The sequence below is a fragment of the Talpa europaea genome (assembly GCF_964194135.1).
Source record: "Talpa europaea genome assembly, chromosome: 4".
In the NCBI taxonomy this organism is placed as follows: domain Eukaryota; kingdom Metazoa; phylum Chordata; class Mammalia; order Eulipotyphla; family Talpidae; genus Talpa; species Talpa europaea.
Genome location: NC_140070.1, coordinates 105,756,645 through 105,774,706, shown reverse-complemented (window position 1 = coordinate 105,774,706; position 18,062 = coordinate 105,756,645). Strand labels below are relative to the sequence as shown.

The window sequence follows — 18,062 nt, the reverse complement described above, 5'->3', positions numbered from 1 at the left end:
CATCAAATGGCTGTTCTTTCAGTTCTTTTCTGTACCAGATTTTATATCAATAAGCAATTAATATTTTACATCATTGCCAAGATTGTTTTTTTCTTGTTATTTATTGAACTTTTATAATGTATGTCTGCAGTTCTGTTTAATTTATTTTATACCTCCTTTATCTTATTTTAATGTTCCATGCTGTTTAGTTCATCATTCCCCTGCATATTCTCTTCCTGCTACTGCCCAGAGAAACCAGCCACAACGACCTGAAAGCTTCCTTTTCCGATCAGCTGTCAGGGCAGAAACAAATAAAGGTAGGTGGTAGTGAGGTGGGTGATTTGTAAGGGCTTGTAAGGGGGAGAGGGACACTTTATTAAATGACATTGCCTGTTTATGCTTAAACATCTACCCTGAGATGTCATCTTGACAAAGACTAAACACTGTTTGTTGGTGAGGTTACATTAAGAGACTCTTGTTTGAATTTGTTTTAATTAGATGTCTTAGTACCCCCTAAAAGCGGGTTATGGAGTATTTGAACAGGTTTACGCCGTGTCCTTTAGTGTTTTAGAGAATAGGGCTTTAGAGAATATTTCTCTTCTCTGTCATGAGCTTTTTTTTTTTTTTTTCATTGATAAAAGCTTTTTTTTTTTTTTTAAAGATTATTTATTTATTTATATACGAACTGAGGTACAGGCCAGAGGTGTGGGGGTGAGAGGATTCATCAGAGACAGAGTGGGGAGCAGAACAGGCAGACTGAGTGAAATACACTGCTGAGGGGAGCAGCGGGTGAGTTGGGAGAGATCTGCTCAGCCATGTGGGTACCTCCCTCGCCGGAGATCGAACTCGTGCTGCAGTGGCTGTGGATAGCTTCATAGGTTGCATCTTAACCCCTTGCACCACCAGGGAGACCCTATTTTTTTATATTTAAAGGTTGAATCTTTTTTTTTTTTCTCAGTCTATATAGGCTCATGATTTTTAGTTAATATGACAAATTTCTGCCTAGCCCCCCACATCTCAAGTCCAAAATAACTATTTTTAATGTTAGTGCTAGATATACTCTTGGTGAGATTTGAAATCAAAGTAGAGACACACTGCTGGTGGGATTGCAAATTTATTGCAAACTGTTTATATTATCTATTAATGTTGAACATTTCTATGCCCTATGAAAAGTAATTTTCCTTCTGACATATGTACACATGTATACCAAAAGATATGTATAAGAATATTTATAACAATTCTATACATAATAGTCCCAGACAGATTATCCATCAACAGTAGCATGAATAAATAATTGTGATGTGTTACTTGAGATACCTTATAAGCAATAAAAATGAACAAATTAATTTGTCTAACATGGATAAATCTTGTATTGTTAATCAAAAGACGTCAGACACAAGAGCCTATATACATAGAGTATGGCTTCATTTATAGTTAGTTCAAAATTAGACAAAACTAATTTGTGATATTAAAAGTCAAGATGAGTTAGAATCTTGTGAGGGTAGAAATAACTTTTGCGTACTGATGGTCAGGGAACATAAGAGGGGCTTCAGGGTGTTGTTAGGGTTGCATTTATTGATCTGGTTGTATCTATTTTGTGATGATAATTAATTGAACTATATGCTTATGATCAGTATAATTTTCTGTATGTGTGTTACTTTTCAATAAAAACATTTTCACATGGATATAATTAAACAATCAAAAGTAGTTGAGCCACAGTGATAAAAAAAAAAACGAACTCATGCCATTTGAGACAACATGGATAGAGCTTGAAAAGATAATGCCAGAGCCTCCCTGGTGGCACAAGGGGGCACCACATTATAAAGCTGTCCGCAGGGCCTCCCCGGTGGCGCAGCGGTTGAGCGCTGGGTTGCGAAGCTGCCGGCGACCTCTGCGGCGCCGGTTCGATCCCCGGCTGCTCCCCGGCCACCGGAGGAGGGTTCCACATGGCGCGCAGACCTCTCCTGCCGCCCGCTGCTCCCCTCAGCAGTGTACTTTGGTCCTTCTGCCTGCTCTGCTCCCTGCTCTGGCTCTGGTGAATTCTCTCACCCTCCCACGCTTCTGACTGTACCCAGTGCATGTATAAACAAAGAAACAAACAAATAAATAAATAAAACATGCCTCTATAAAAAATAAATAAATAAATTTTAAAAATAAATAAAGCTGTCCGCAGCCTCTGCAGCACAAGTTCAATCCCAGGCTGGCCAGAGAGCAACCCACATGGTGCGGCAGACCTCTCCTGTCTCGCCCGCTGCTCCCCTCAGCAGTGTATTTTAGTTGGTCTGCCTGTTCTGTTCCCTACTCTGTCTCTGGTGAATCTTCTCACCCCCCCACACCTCTGGCCTGTATCCTAGTTCTTGTATACATAAATAAATCTTTAAAAAAATAAAATATAAAAATGAAGCTATAATTAGGCAAACTGAATATTATTCCAACATTGGCAGTCATCTTTCTGTCTTACATATTAATATTTTTTTAGGTCTTGCTTCACCCCTTTCGTCTTCTGCACCTATCAGTGATTCTACAGATTCAGTAACAAGACAGAACTCAAGACAAAGAGAAGAAGAGCTGGAATTAATAGATCAACTACGGAAAGTATGTACATTACCTTTGAACTACACTTTTTCAGTGGTATTGCTGTAGCCCATATCCTACAATCACGCATTCATTTGATTTATACTTTTTAGTAGAATGAAGTGCCCAGTGAGTGTTGTGCTGCCTATTGTGAAATGAATGTAAAAAAAATTGCTACAAAGGAATTCTTTTCAGCTGTTGACTAGGAAAATGAGAGGATTCTGTGAAGTTCAATCCCTGGCCTTACTCACTTAAAATTTTTTTCTGCCTTTGTTATAATATTTATATGTATGTACATATATACCTATCACTCATATATGGTGTTTATTTGTTTTGGAATTCAAAGAGAATCGAGGTTTGTGTTGTTTTGTGTAAAAAAAAAACACAATCAGGCCCTCCCCTGGTGGCGCAGCAGTTGAGCGCTGGGTTGCGAGGCTGCCCGCAGCCTCTGCAGCGCCAGTTCAATCCCCGGCCACCAGTGAGGGTCCCACCAAAAAAAAAAAAAAATCACAACATTGTGTATTAATTTCTCCTGTACTTTGCACCACTGTTGTCTGGCTGCTGTACATAAATATTTAATCTCCTTAAGTTATTGACTTTAAAGAATAAACTAAGGATTGTGGCATTTAAGTTACTTGCTTTTTATCTTGATTTCCAATGAAATAAATTCCATTATAAATTCATTATGTCCTATGTGTCAGCAACTCAATTAATGTTGCCCATTTTCCTTTCCTTTCAGCATATTGAATACCGGTTGAAAGTATCTCTGCCTTGTGACCTTGGAGCAGCTCTAACTGATGGCGTTGTTCTTTGCCATTTGGCTAATCATGTGCGGCCTCGATCTGTCCCAAGCATTCACGTTCCCTCACCAGCTGTAGTAAGCTTACAATGCTAAAGAATGTTGGCTGTTCATCAGACATTTGTTAAATCCAGTGGCATGCATTGTACAGAATGCTTGGGAGACTGAAAGTTCACTTCCTGCCTTCTCAGGTCTCACTTCTACTAGAGAAAAAATGGGCATGTAAACAGTAACTTATAGCAGTGTGATGAGTGTTATGAGACAGTTGTGTAAGGGTATGTTACAGAAATACAAAAAATACACTTATCTTTCCCTGGGTGTCCAGGAAAACCCTTCCAGAAAAAGTGAAATTTGAACTAATTCTTAAAGTGTGGCTAGGAATCTGCCAACAACACAGAGAGAGAAGGCATTCCAAACATAGTATTCCTAGATTGAAAAGCTAAGAAAAATATGGCATATTTAAGAAATTCTTAAATTGCTCAGAATAGGAATTCTTAAGTTTTTAATACTTAAGGACTGGGTGCAAAGAGTAGGGAATGTAGCTAGAGTGGTAAGCCAAGGGCCTTGTGACAAGAGCCTCATGGTACCATGTCAGAGTTAAAATTTTATCTGAGTAGAGACAGTGAGGAAATACTGAAGCAATTTGAGGGAAATAATATGATAATAATTGCAGTTGAGATTGCTGGCTATTTGGGACATGGAATTGACATGGTTTAGTTACCAACCTCAGGTAGATAATGGGGGAGAAAAATCAGTCCAGATGACTGGCAGATTCTCTTTATACTGCTGGTTAGATCTGGATGTTGGTAACTGGATGGCACCCCAAAAAAGGAAACTTTTGGGTTGACAGAATTATTTTTTTTCTCTTTCAAATTTGTTTATTATGAATATTTTCAAATCTTTAGAAAAATTGAAAGAATAACACACTTTTAATTATTTTTATTTATTAACATTGGTTTACAACATTTTATATGATTTAGGTTAGAAACACTCATAAAGCTTCCACCTAGGTCTGATACTCATCACATTTGCTATCTAGCTTTGTCTCTATTTGTGTATGTTTGTATATTTTAACTGTACCATTTAAAAATTGCAGCTGTCATAACACTTTACCCCTAGGCCACCTTGCACTTCCCCTTACCCACAGCCAGGGACAGAATGATGTGGGGGCTGATACCTCCTGCCTCAAGGTGGGAGTGTGGTGTGATTCGCACTCCAATTCTCTCCATAGGATCAGGCTGAAACCAAAAACGGGATAGCTGTGATCCATTAGCAGCCAGCAGGAAGTTGGGGTTAAAAGGCGAGGGTGGGACCTCCCCTGGTAGCGCAGGCGGATGAGCTCAGCTCTGTGAAGCTGTCCGCAGCCTCTGCAGTGCTGGTTCAATCCCGGCTGGCCTGCAAGGGTCCCACATGGCACGGCAGACCTCTCCTGACTTGCCTGCTGCTCCCCTCAGCAGTGTATTTCATCAGTCTGCCTGTTCTGTTTCCTGCTCTGTCTCTGGTGAATCCTCTCACCCTCCCACACATCTGGCCTGTACCCTGGTTCTTGTATAAAATAAATAATTTTTTTTTTAATCTTTAAAAAAAAAAAAGGTGAGGATAGATACACAGGCTGGATGAATAACACCGCATGAGGCACCAGTAGCATCCATGAGCTATATGCCAATTTTCCCAGTTGTTCCAAGAATATCTTTCATAACTGCTTCCCTCCTCTTCCCTCCCCAGAACACACATATACACAACCAGAGTATAATCAGGGTTCCCACTGCGCATTTTATTATTCAATCATTGTGTCGCCCTCTTTTGATGACTCTGAAATGTGCATTTGTAACGTGTTTAGGCAGTGTCTAACCTTTCCAAAAGGTGTGCCTTTATCTCATTTTGGGGTCATTTGTTTTTTAGCAGATACTTTGTTTTGATCCTAAATTGATTAACAAAATAGGAATTAAATTGCTGTTTGGCAATGCCAGTAAGGAAAGGAGTTACTCACACTTTGCATTCTGCACAGTTTCTAACAAAATGAGTTAAGAAAAAAAAGGACAAACCTGTCATTCTCATTTCCAGGGGGATACTTAGGAAGTGACAGGAGTTAATGAAGACAGTGAAATTTGAGAGTAAGGATGAGTGAGTTTCTTTACCTTGATCAGCAGAACATACAGTTTGTTCTGTTTAAGAATGTAAAATACATAAAGGGAAAATAAAACTACTTAACAAATTTTAACCACTTTGAGAAATAAAACACATGGACCTTCTCATTAGTCAAAGAAATGATGGGTATAACTTGAGATTAGAGGGCCTCCCTGGTGGCTCAGGCGGTTGAGCACCGCACTGTGAAGCTGTCTGCAGCCTCTGCAGCACGGGTTCGATCCCGGCCAGCCAGGGAGAATCCCACATGGCACAGCAGGCCTCTCCTGTCTCTCCACTGCTCCCCTCAGCAGTGCATTTCAGTAGATCTGCCTGTTCTGTTCCCCGCTCTGTCTCTGGTGAATCCTTTCACCCTCCCACACATCTGGCCTGTAACCCGGTTCTTGTATAAATAAATAAATCTTTAAAAAAAAAAAGTCAAAATATATTAAAAAAAAAAACAAACTTGAGATTGGAGCACTTTAAACTGGTTAGCAAAATCAACCACAAACCTTACTCATGTTTATAGAGCATCTGTCAATACACCAGGCATTTTCCCAGGATCAGAAGATACAGAGATGAGTTACAGAGAGTCCACTCTCTTAAGACCATTAATGCCTCTTCAAAAAAATAAATAAATAAAGGGGGTCTTTTATGAAATGGTATCCTGGAAACTTAACTTAAAAGCTAGAAGGCCTAATGAAAATTGTTTTAAGAGGGAATCTTTTTGGTTAATAAATGACCTGTAAAATTAAGCAGAAATACATAGATAAATAAAACTTCCCAAATTACAGCCTTTAGGGGTGAGTAAATGGCCTTTGAGTGAACCAGATCATAAATAAGTCAATATTGCTTTCATGGGGTTTTTGTTACATTACTAGATTTCAGTATAAGTATTTATATCTATTTTTCCTTCATATGAATTATTCTCTGACTTCTCTATCTCTTTACTTGTTCTTTTGATCACACAGCTTTATAACTTACTTTTTTAGAAAATTTTTGTGATGAGCATATAAAATTGAAAGCAAATTCAAATGAAAATTCACAGTAGTTCTTTGTGGCTAACATAATGCATATGATTTGTTACAGTTCTTTGATAATCAGCTAATTAGAATTCTAAGTGTAACTTCATAAACATTTTCGTGATGTATTATATGAAGCATGATTTTTCTCACAATTCACAAAATGATCTGTCATTATAAGGGTAAGTCGTATATCTAAGCATTTTAAAAGAAATTCAGAAAGGCATGTGTGTTTTTAACAATTAGATTATAGGCCTGAAAAATTATAAATCATTTCACATATCCAAAATAGCAGAATTACTTAAAATTACTTGTTGTTCCTTTCAGTGTAGATTATGCTCTTGTGGAAATTACTTTCTTCCCTAAAACCTGCATACGATTTCTTGCTTAGTTCAGGCTAGAAATACAACAGTCTATATACATCTATATACATGACTATCCAAAACTATTTATTATGTCATCTGAAATTTTGAGGATAGCAAATTCCTGTGAGATTTGATTTAAGGCAAAATTATGAGTCCTTCTGCACTCCAGAGGGCTGAAGCTTATACACCCTTGGGTCTTCTGACTTGTGATTCCTTTGGGCAGATACAGAACAGAGGTTTGTAGCCTAGGATTCATGCACTGCTAGTGCTTCTGAGGCTCTGTGAATGCTTTAGGATTGTGTGCATCTGCATTCTTCTCCAGAATAGATTCACAGTTTTCATCAATCTGTAAGGAGTTGGATCCCAATTATGAAACATTGACTTATATCCCTGGAATTTAAATAAATACTAAGGGAGGGAGTTACTTGGTCCCTGCTCCCATTCCCTTTCATCACTCAGAAATCTACCCTTTGCAGGTAAATTTCAAAGGAAATGTTTTATTTTCCCCCTTGGGGTACTTGTAGTCCTCAGAGAGCTAATGCTGAGTTACACACTATGCTCATAATTCTGAACCTTCTTTTCTTTTTGTTTGAGATCTGGTAACTCCTAAACCAAATTTTAACTTGAACAACATGAACTTTATCTTTTTTTCCTTTCTTTTTGCACCCTACTGGTTGTTTTTCTGCTTGTGCAGTCAGACTTATTTCTACCTATGCAGTCAGACTTACTTTCATAGATGTTGGTGTTTGAACAGTAGAGTTTTGGGAAATTAGAGTTCCTTTTTTTATTTATATATATTTTACATCATTGTTCATTTTTAAACAATGTTTGCTTTTTTTTTTTTAGAGTTCCTTTTTTTTAATAGAACAAAATGCCCAGGCCCCCTTCTTTTGCTGGAATCTCTCACCCATAGTGCCCCAGTGCATATACCCAGCTTTCTCCCTCAAACTCAGATCAGGATCCTGGTTTGCTCAGCCAAGGTTCATACATAATAAATATATACATATATATCCATATATGTGTGTGTGTGTATATGTATGTATAAAAGTCATTGTTTCTGCTTCCCTTTTCCAGGAGATAGAAAGGGAAACTGGTGTGTGGTGAGAGAATTTCAAGCCAATGGAAAATTCTCCTATGAAAAGCAGTTGTTCTGTGTTTTTTAATTTGCCATCTTCTCTTAAAGTTAACTCCTTGTCCCACTAGCTTTTACCACAATAATATTTTTCCTATGCCTCAGTTCACCTTATATCCCTCTTAACTAGCCAGAAGTTGAGAGAGAAGACCATACATAGCACTACTTGTCCAGTGAACAACCTGCTTTTTCATCTGTGAAAAACAGAAGAGAAAGAACCCTACCCCAGGGTGAACTGGGCAGTGTGAACCTTCATGATTGTTTTTCTCTTTGTGTTAAGATCATGATTCTCCCATTTATGTTCACTCTTTTAAAAACTATTTTATGTCAAGTATAGAGGAACTTGGTATAGGCAAAAGAGTATGTTTTCTATAGAAACCTAACTCCTGTTCTCTTTCTGGACCTTTTTGAAAGTTTTTCAACTTGAAATTTAAAACATTTTCCTTTCATCCCACTTGTTGCCTTTTTATCTTTTATCAGAAAGCAAATCCTAGCCCCTGCCACCTTTTTGAGACCAAGATTGTATCCTCCATGCACTATTATGTATTTATGTTATTATCCCTCTTCTGGTGACAGAGTATCACATGCCATCTTTAAAGAAAACCTATATATTCACATGTAAGACCTTTCTAATTCTCATTTTAGAGTAGGCTTTTTTTTATCTTTTTGCTATGTAAAAGCTCTAGGTCAGATTCCCTACAAACTTAAGGCTTTCAGGACTGATGGTTAAACATTTAATGATTGGTTGGTAGCCAACCATTTAATTTAAACCATTGAATTTGGTAATCATTTTGGGAAATGGGATTCGTATTTCTTTCTTGCTATATAATCCATGATAACCTAGTAGTTGAAAAACTTCAAAATCTCCCTATGTCTTGTGATAATTTTGTGTTTCTAGTTAGAGATCTTTTCAGGAAACAAACTTACTAGTTAGTAATAGGGAAATTTTCTATGGAAACTTTCATAATTTCCTTGTGTTCTTAACATGTCTTTAAATTCAAAAGTCAAACAAATTTTTTAATATTACCATTAAGTGGGAGACAGGATGCATCTATAGCATATTTATGGACAAAGGCTGTTTTGTTTTTTTTTGTTTTGTTTTGGGGGGTTTTTTGGTTTTTTGTTTGTTTGTTTTTCTTTTTTTTTTTTTTAAGATTTATTTTTCCTTTAACAATAGCTGGGGGGTACAGGCCAGAGGCGTGGGAGGGTGAAAGAATTCACCAGAGACAGAGTGGGGAACAGAACAGGCAGACAGACCAAAAGCACTGCTGAGGGGAGCAGCGGGTGCGACAGGAGAGGTCTGCCACGCCATGCAGGAATCTCCCTGGCCGGCCGGGAATCGAACCCGTGCTACAGAGGCTGCAGACAGCTTCACAGGGCTGCGCTCAACCTGCTGCGCCACCAGGGAGGCCCTGTTTGTTTTTTAAGACATTCAAATTTCTTTTTATTGTTACCCATAGAAAGATATCTATTTTACATAGATATTTAGGGCATAAGTATATTTAGTACATATTTGTTTATGCATATAATTGAAACAAAACTTTCATATTGGAAATGAAATGAACCAGAGTGTTCATAGTGATTGTATTTGAATGGGAGAGCTGTGGGTAATTGGTTTTCTTGCCATTCCTCCAAATTTTCTTTAGTGTATATTATTTTAAAACATTCTATCCCCCTAAATTTCTCTGTTTAGCATTTTGCTTATAAAAATCAAAGTCAATGCCTGAGTTCAATCCCCAGCCTGGTAGCTAACCCACAATAGCAGACCTGTCATGCCTCGCCTACAGTTCCCCTCAGCAGTGTATTTCAGTACATCTGCCAGTTCTGATCCCCACTCTGTCTCTGGTTAATTTTCTCATAACTTTCCCCTAACCCCGTACCTCTGGCCTACACCCCAGTTCTTCTACACAAAAATTAATAAATAAAATCTTTTTTAAAAAATCTAAAACTAAAGTAGGAAGGAGCAAACGATGCTCCACAGGCCATCACCAATTTTTGTAAATAAAGTTTTAGTGGGACATAGTCACGCTTAGTTGTTTTGATTTCAAGTTCTTAGCAGAATTGAGTAATTGCTACAGACCATATGAATCTCTTATTATCTGATCCATTAAGTTTTAGTGGGACATAGTCATGCTTCGTTGTTTTGATTTCAAGTTCTTAGCAGAATTGAGTAATTGCTACAGACCATGTGAATCTCTTATTATCATTATCTGATCCATTAAGGAAATGTTTGCTGACCATCTGGTCTATAGCATTACATTTATAGAGCAACTAGCAAGAGTATTTTTAAAGTTAGCAATATTTTTAAGACTTTGCTAGTAATATCACATTTTTCTTCCTTTGCAGCCTAAATTAACAATGGCAAAATGCAGGCGAAATGTGGAGAATTTCTTAGAAGCTTGCAGAAAAATTGGTGTACCTCAGGTAATAAGTCTGTCATTTTTTTATGTTACCCAAATACACCTGGATATTGTTTTCTAAAATCTTTCAGAAATTCAAGTATCTAAAATCTTATAGGACTAACTCAGAGCTAATTTGACAATTACTAATATGACTTTTTGTTATTATACTCAGTCAGTGTACTTTTGAGCACTTTTCCTTAATAACTTCCAAGGATCAAGCAAAGAAATCATACACATGCAAATTTAAATGTAGTAAGTAATTAATGCTTAGTAATCAAAAAGTTTTTTTTATATTTTCCTAAGCATCGCCACTTGCTGTTTGACTTATATCAACTTCACACACAACAATGTATGCTTCAAAATAAGTGTATCTTGGATTGAGAATGCTTTCATTGGCTTCAGATTTTTAACACCTGCTTATTATACTTTTCAAAAAGTGTTTACTTTCAAGGCCTCCCCGGTGGTGCAGCAGGTGAGCGCTGGCTGCCCGCAGCCTCTGCAGCGCCAGTTAGATCCCCTGTGGCTGGGCAAGGGTCCCACATGGCGCGCAGACCTCTCCTGCTGCCCGCTGCTCCCCTCAGCAGTATATTTCATCGGTCTGCCTGCTCTGCTCCCCGCTCTGGCTCTAGTGAATTCGCTCACCCTCCCGTGCTTCTGACTGTACCCAGTGCTTGTATAAATAAATAAATAAATCTTTTAAAAACTTTGAGGGGCCTCCCTGGTGGTGCAAGAGGTTAAAAACCACACTATGAGGCAATCAGCAGCCTCTGCAGCACGAGTTTGATCCCCTGCCAGTCAGGGAGCGACCCACATGGTGAAGCAGATGTCTCCTGTTTTGTCTGCTGCTCCCCTCAGCAGTATATTTCAGTCAGTCTGCCTGTACTGTTCCCCGCTCTGTCTCTGGTGAACCCTCTCACCCTGCTGCGTCTCTGGCCTGTACCCCAGCTCTTGTATGCATAAGTAAATAAATCTTTTTTTTTTTAAGATTTATTTTTTCATTTATTTATACAAGCACTGGGTACAGTCAGAAGCACGGGAGGGTGAGAGAATTCACCAGAGCCAGATCGGGGAGCAGAGCAGGCTGACTGACAAAGTACATTGCTGAGGGGAGCACTGGGCGGCAGGAGAGGTCTGCGCGCATTGTGGGACCCTCGCCCGGTGGCCGGGGATCGAACCGGCGCTGCAGAGGCTGTGGGCAGCTTCACAACCCAGCACTCAACTGCTGCGCCACTGGGGAGGCCCAGTAAATAAATCTTTTTTAAAAAAGTGTTTACTTTGAAATACTTTTAAACTTAAAGAAACATTGCAAAAATAACAGTTACTGTATACTTTTCACCCAAGTCCGTCTTCTATTAATGTCTACATAAACATGGTGTATAATCCAAACTAACACACACTGGGATAGACTGTTAACTAAATTACAGCTTTTATTCAGATTTCACCAATTTTCCCACTAAATTCTAACATTTTGACATTTAGTATACAAGGTGCCTCCAGGTTTCTCAGTTATAACTTTATTAACAGTACAAATAGTTTAACTTTCTTTATAGATGTGATTAAGGAAGATAAATTTCATATACTTTTTATTTAACTATCCTTTCAAAACTACATATAGTACTCTAAAGAAATATTATCTTTAATGACATGACTTATAAATTTAAAGAAGTAACTATTTGGTGCCATGTGGAGCCATTTGGTGCTTATCCACAACCATTACAGTTCTTGTCACCATATCTAGTCTAAGAAGTACATATTTTCAAGAAGAAAGATATAACTTTTTTCTAGTACTTTCTTAATTAGCTGTCAGAAACTTGATGCCAGCCCCCAGACTCAACACCACTACTGTTAGCCTTGAAGTCAATAGCTTACCCTAATAGCTGTCATGACCCAGCTCCCTTTCCCCAGCTTACCATCCCTCTCTCTAAACTAATCAAGAGTTGAGAAGGTCACAGCATCATTTGTTGTGCTGTGAAGCACCTTCTCTTCAGCTCTTTTACATGTTGAAAAGTGGAATAGAAAGAGCCCAGCTCCATAGAGTGTCTGCATTCACCAGCATGAATTCCCAGGTTTTTCTACTTTTATTAAGTAGATGGCAATTCTGCTATTTATTTTTCACAATATTCTTTAGCAATTTTTTTAAACTGAAATTTATATTTAGTAGTAGCAAGGACTTTTTTTTCTTGAGGACAAATTCAAATTTTTATTTTTATACCATATTGTTTTCTAAAAGCTCATCATCTCTTTCAGAGCAAACCTTTTTTAAAAAATATTGAGAAAAGCAATATTTTAAGAAACACACCCATTAAGATAGCGTTAATAATGTTTCTAAACAAATTAGATGCATTTTCTCCATATTAGCAAGTAGGTTTTAATGTTCCTATGTAGGCATTAATTTATTGCCTACTGAAGATGATCCTACCTAATCACCACATTATACAAGCATGTGCAGTAGCTGTCCCAGTTCCATACTGCAGTGTCTTTGAATAATAGAATGTGACATGTAGACAATAGAATAGGGAATAGGAACCAGAGAAAAAGTAAGAGTGATTAAAAGGAGGCCCTGCATCCTTAAGGAGAAGAATGCTAAAAATGGCCTTATATAGCAATACATGCTAACACATTTAATTTCCAATAAACCTATTAAAAATATTATTTACCAGTGTTTATAATCATTCTCTCTGTATTCTGGACTTTATAGAGCCATCTGTCTCAGATTTCAAGTCCCTACACTAGAATTCTTTCAGACTGCACCTCCCATCTATCAGTAAAACACAAAAATAATGTGCCATCCAACATGCATTTAATTGAATATTTGCCAGTCAGTAGTTACTATGAGCCAGCCTACCCCATTCCTACCAGCTCGATCCTATTTGAGAGCAGATGCAAAAATAGAATAAATAGAATTTTTAAAGTTTAGGTATTTTTCCAAGGTGGTTAGACTACAGTTCTTTGCACATCCCTCTTCTCTCACCCATCAGAAAGAGGAAATGGACATTCCACATATGCCACCTTTTCCTTCTCCCTTTCTATCTTTACCCAAATCTGTACCAGTGGTCCCACCACTACTGCCACTTTCAGAGGAGTTCCTGTTATGCTGCTACTTCTGCTAAAAAGTTAGTCATTTGCCTAGAACAAAATGAAGGAAAATGAATAAATACACAAACTCATAGATTCAAACTAGCGTTTTCAGGTCTCTCTGCCACAGAAGGAAAAAGAAACTTCTTCCTTTGTTCTTCCCTACTTCTGTGCATGCTGACCTCTTACCCAAACACTGCCACTGCTCTGTTTGATCTAGGGGGAGTTGGGGGGGGGGAATCAGGGATGTCAATATAATCACTTTTGAAAATGTATGACATAAAACTTAATATAATAGATATTTGTCAAGCTCTGTGTCCAGCAAATAAGTATGAAGGTGAACAAGTTTTCTTCTCAGTATAACTTTTAAAATACTATACAAGTTAAATTATAATTGAAACATTAAAGAGTAGGTTAGCTATTAAAAACCTTTGGTAAGATTGGGCATATGGGTATTCTCTTCTTATGCCTTTATGAAAATATATGTTACATTCAAAAACTATGAGTGTTAACAGTTTCCAGTTGGGTCCAGTATCTTTTGTATTAGAATTAGGTGTTAAAGAATGTGTTCCTGTGATCAAGTCCAGTAATATTTATTTAATTTCTTAATCTGAACTGGAGGCCCCCATTACAGCTCTGGGTTCACTTTGTACAGATTGGTAAAATGGACTTGGATAAGATGGGCTTGGTTTTTAGAGTAACACCAAATCATTCAGTTCGACTGATTTGCAGGTTGTATATTACCCGATTTCCTCATTCTTTGAATGGTCTTGATTTACCTGGCTTTCTCTTGAAAACACCTCTCTCCTTAGCACATCAGCAGATTTTGTCCTTACTTTCTGACCTAGTCTTTATTTGTTAATAGGGAAGGATGAGAGGCAATAAAGGCTGCCCTATGCAGATCTCACTACTCGCAGGTCTCAAACCACCTGAGCCAGCACCCTTACTGTTCACACTAGTCCCCAATAAGCCAGTTGCATTCTGCTATTCAGAAGTAAGATCAGGTTGAGCATATAGAGAATCAATTCTCAGTAGTTTTGTTTTTCAGCATTTTATTTTCATTCATCATGGTAAAAAATGTTACAGAATGTGTTTCTTTGAATATGATTGAGATGATCATAGTGAATTCTGTACTCAAATCTGTATATCTGATCCACTGACTTTGTTTTTCTGTTTTCCTTTCCTGCTCACACTTTGGACAGGACAATCTTTGTTCCCCTTCCGACATCCTTCAGCTAAACCTCAGCGTTAAAAGAACTGTTGAAACACTACTTTCTCTTGGGGCACATTCAGAAGAATCCAGTTTTATCTCTCTATCTATTCAGCTTTTGGGTTTTGTGGCATTTTATTGTACTTTAATGTTAACTCTCTGTATGTTTTATTACTGGATCTTTCCCCTCTAGCTGAAAGATTGCCTTCCAGTGGTTTTCCACCTCATTCCTGTGGTAAAGGAGGTTTGTTTCTCATGCAGAAGTATTTACATATGTGCTTTTTCTTTTTCCTCATATGTCCAGATAAGCAGCTCAGCCCATTACATTAGTAAGCATTTACGATAACAAAGATTAAAAAAAAAAAGCTTTTTTTTCTTTCCAGTCATTTGTCCATTCTCCTGGCTGTGACTTTGTTCCATAGATATATATATATATTACTCTTTTTTTTCATTTTTGCACAATGTATGCATTTTCATATTGGTTATATTCCCCATACAATTCCCAACTCCCTTATTTTGACCCTAATCCCTCCTCACCTCTACCATAGTGTGTCTCTGGTTTATAGTTGCTTGTTGATTTTGATTTTTACTTTATTACTATTAGTCTTTTTCCTGGTCTCTTATTTAGGTTTTCTAAATTCCTGCTATGAGTGAGACCATCCGGTATTTTTTTTTTTTCTTTCTGGCTTATTTCTCTGAGCATGATCCCTTCCAGCTCCATCCATGTTGCTGCAAATTGCAGCAATCAAAAAAGACTTTGTTTCTCTTATCACAAGTGCCGAAGCATTTCTATTAATACAGTCCTAAACCTGTTCTTACAATATAACTTAGAACTTTATTTCCAAATGACATAATAAAATCCCTTCTGTCCATTCTTCCATGCTTTAACACAACTTGATATTGCAAGTTTCAACAGCTTTATATGGAAAATGATTGTGCCCTTTCTGGTTTGGGGCACCTGGTCACATATCACTGCATTGAGCTGTGCCCTAAAACCTTGTACTTGATAGGCACAGATCTACCTAAGCATTTGCTGTCTAGATACTTAGAAGGCCTTGCCATTTAATCTCAGTAATTTTAATTTGATCAGAAAATCTGGTGCAAAGATCATGCAGATTCTATAGATGGCTTGGCCCTATGTGTACATTCAAAATAGAACACAGCAAGAAGCAAAGTGATCTGGTACTGACCTTTCAGGGGCAAGTGGTTATCTTTAACTGAGTCTCATTTCTAGAATCCTACTTAGAATTTAAAATTGGAAATATAATTTCTAATATATTTGAACCATCTTAGTGGGTAAACTTCTAATTTATGTAGGCTGTTGAGATTATACCTAAACAATAACAGGAAAAGTATTAGACAGTAGTCTGTTCTGTTCCTCAATACAGTGACTTTTGTATCTTTCAGAATGCTAAGTATATTAGCTGCTAGGTTTAGCACTTGAAACCATTTTATAATTGCATTCAGACTCTAGTTCTCATAGTGTTTCTGGACATCCAGGAATCTCCTGATTGTTAACAAAATTGGACAACTGAAGTAAAATAGGAAGGGATATTGCAGGGAATATAATATCCTGTTTGTGGAAGTCAATCTGAGGGTCTGTCTCATTGTTTTGGTATTCTTACATATAAATGGGACAGTATTTAACACATTTAAAAGCTATTTATTGTTAATGCCGAAACATTGAACACTGTTGCACACTTCAGATTTATAAGAAGTAGTGCCTTCCAGAGTTTTGGGAGTTAGGATTTGTTTTGTTTTTAAGATGTCTCTGAGTTAGTGATCATTCAATTTTGTGGAGTTTTGTCCTTTAAAAAAAATCTGATAAAAAACACATGGTCTCATGTGTGATTTTGGATTAGTTATGCGTTGTCTTCAGAACAGATAGCATACTCCAAGCCAGCTAGAAGGTAAATGTGTACCTGGAAAGCAGACGCTTCTGAGGGAATATCTAAACCACAGTCATACAGTCACAGGGCCCTACTGAGAGGACAGAAATCAGGGAACCCGCCTTGGAAAAAATGTCTTTTTGGAGAGCAAAACACCCTGCAGGCTTTCCAAGTGCAGTGTTTGCCTTGGTACTCAAGTATTTATACAAAGTATTAAGCAAAAAGTAATTAAGTACAGCACAAGTACAATAACTATTCAAAATAGATTTTTTTTTATTGTAACTGGTTTTGTAAAACTCTAATAATACGGTAAATGCCAATGAAAAGCAAAGAAAAACCCAGTTATCTTCTTTAACAAATGTGTAGTCTCTATGTTGGTGGAACCAGGATTTTACTTTTCTGTCCTTTATGAGAACAATCTCTTTTCTTGCTGAATAGTCTTAAAAGAAAAACCAGTGATAGTTGTTAATCTTAAAATATGCCTTTTTCTCTCATAAGAAACGATTAACCAAACATATTAACAAGACTAAGAAGTTAGAAGTACTTAACTTTCTTAAACAAACATGTGAACACTTTAAATACATAAGATATTCCTGAATGAGCTAATGCCATAGTCTCCAGCATAATTTACTCTATTAAACACCAGGATTTGAAGTACTTTTTCAAATACTTTGTTTTTTAATTATGTAAGTCAGCTTTTAACCAGTTTTTACCAGGCCTTCAAGTTACCCAAAATAGGGAAAAGTTTCTCAAACATCTAAATTTCAAGGGCACATTTCAGTTTCTCCCCATGATGCTTCCTTGGTATAAGAAGCTTGGTTTTCTCAATCAGGATTATAACGAGCTGGCAAGCATTCTCTGGCATGCTGTCTGAGTTATGGTATGAAACCATCTTGCTTTCCTACAGTATGTACTTTCCAAAGCACTGCCTCCTACATGTTATATCTTTCAGGTTGGGGCCACCTGGTAATTTGAAACCTTTTTTCTGCCTTCACCTGCATTATTTTACTGATCTGTACTGCTCCTATTTTATCAGGGATGAAGGATGTTGCTTTCACTTCACAGTATTCTATTTTTCCTCTGTTGTGTGGATAAGTGTATGTAACTTGCCCATTTTCCAATTTTCAAAATGATCTGTATGTACTTACAGTTGCGTTAATAAAATGACAGTAAGTGTCAGACACCATCTCTGTGTAACTTCTATAAACAGAGGTCAGTTTTCCAGGTACCGACTTTTCTTATCTCAGTTGGTTCTTTTGAGGGAAAGAAGGGGTGCTTTTTTTTTTTTTTTTTTTTTTTTCAGTTCTCGTGATGTTCATCCTATTTTCTCTTTTGTTTGTTTTTATGTTACGTTGTCCATTTCAGGAGCAATTATGTTTGCCTCTCCACATTTTAGAAGAGAAAGGTTTGAGCCAGGTTGCAGTGACGGTCCAGGCCCTCCTGGAACTTGCCCCACCCAAGCAACAGCAGCACCAATTATCTGCTGTTTGA

General features: G+C 37.4%; 1 protein-coding gene across 3 annotated transcripts in view; it reads left to right on the top strand.

Annotated features, from left to right (window-relative positions):
- The window catches only part of LRCH3 (leucine rich repeats and calponin homology domain containing 3), a gene marked incomplete at its 3' end in the record, with an annotated part of 97,840 nt that extends 79,778 nt beyond the window's left edge, over nucleotides 1–18,062 (top strand). For 2 of the 3 annotated variants that reach the window (XM_084231566.1, XM_084231565.1), the window contains exons 17-21: nucleotides 189–296; nucleotides 2,459–2,574; nucleotides 3,293–3,430; nucleotides 10,342–10,419; nucleotides 14,675–14,875. In XM_084231566.1, the coding sequence (XP_084087692.1) occupies nucleotides 189–296; nucleotides 2,459–2,574; nucleotides 3,293–3,430; nucleotides 10,342–10,419; nucleotides 14,675–14,875 (641 nt within the window). Of the gene's footprint in view, nucleotides 1–188; nucleotides 297–2,458; nucleotides 2,575–3,292; nucleotides 3,431–10,341; nucleotides 10,420–14,674; nucleotides 14,876–17,936 lie in introns of those variants that run through there. The other variant, XM_084231567.1, reaches the window with a different exon arrangement.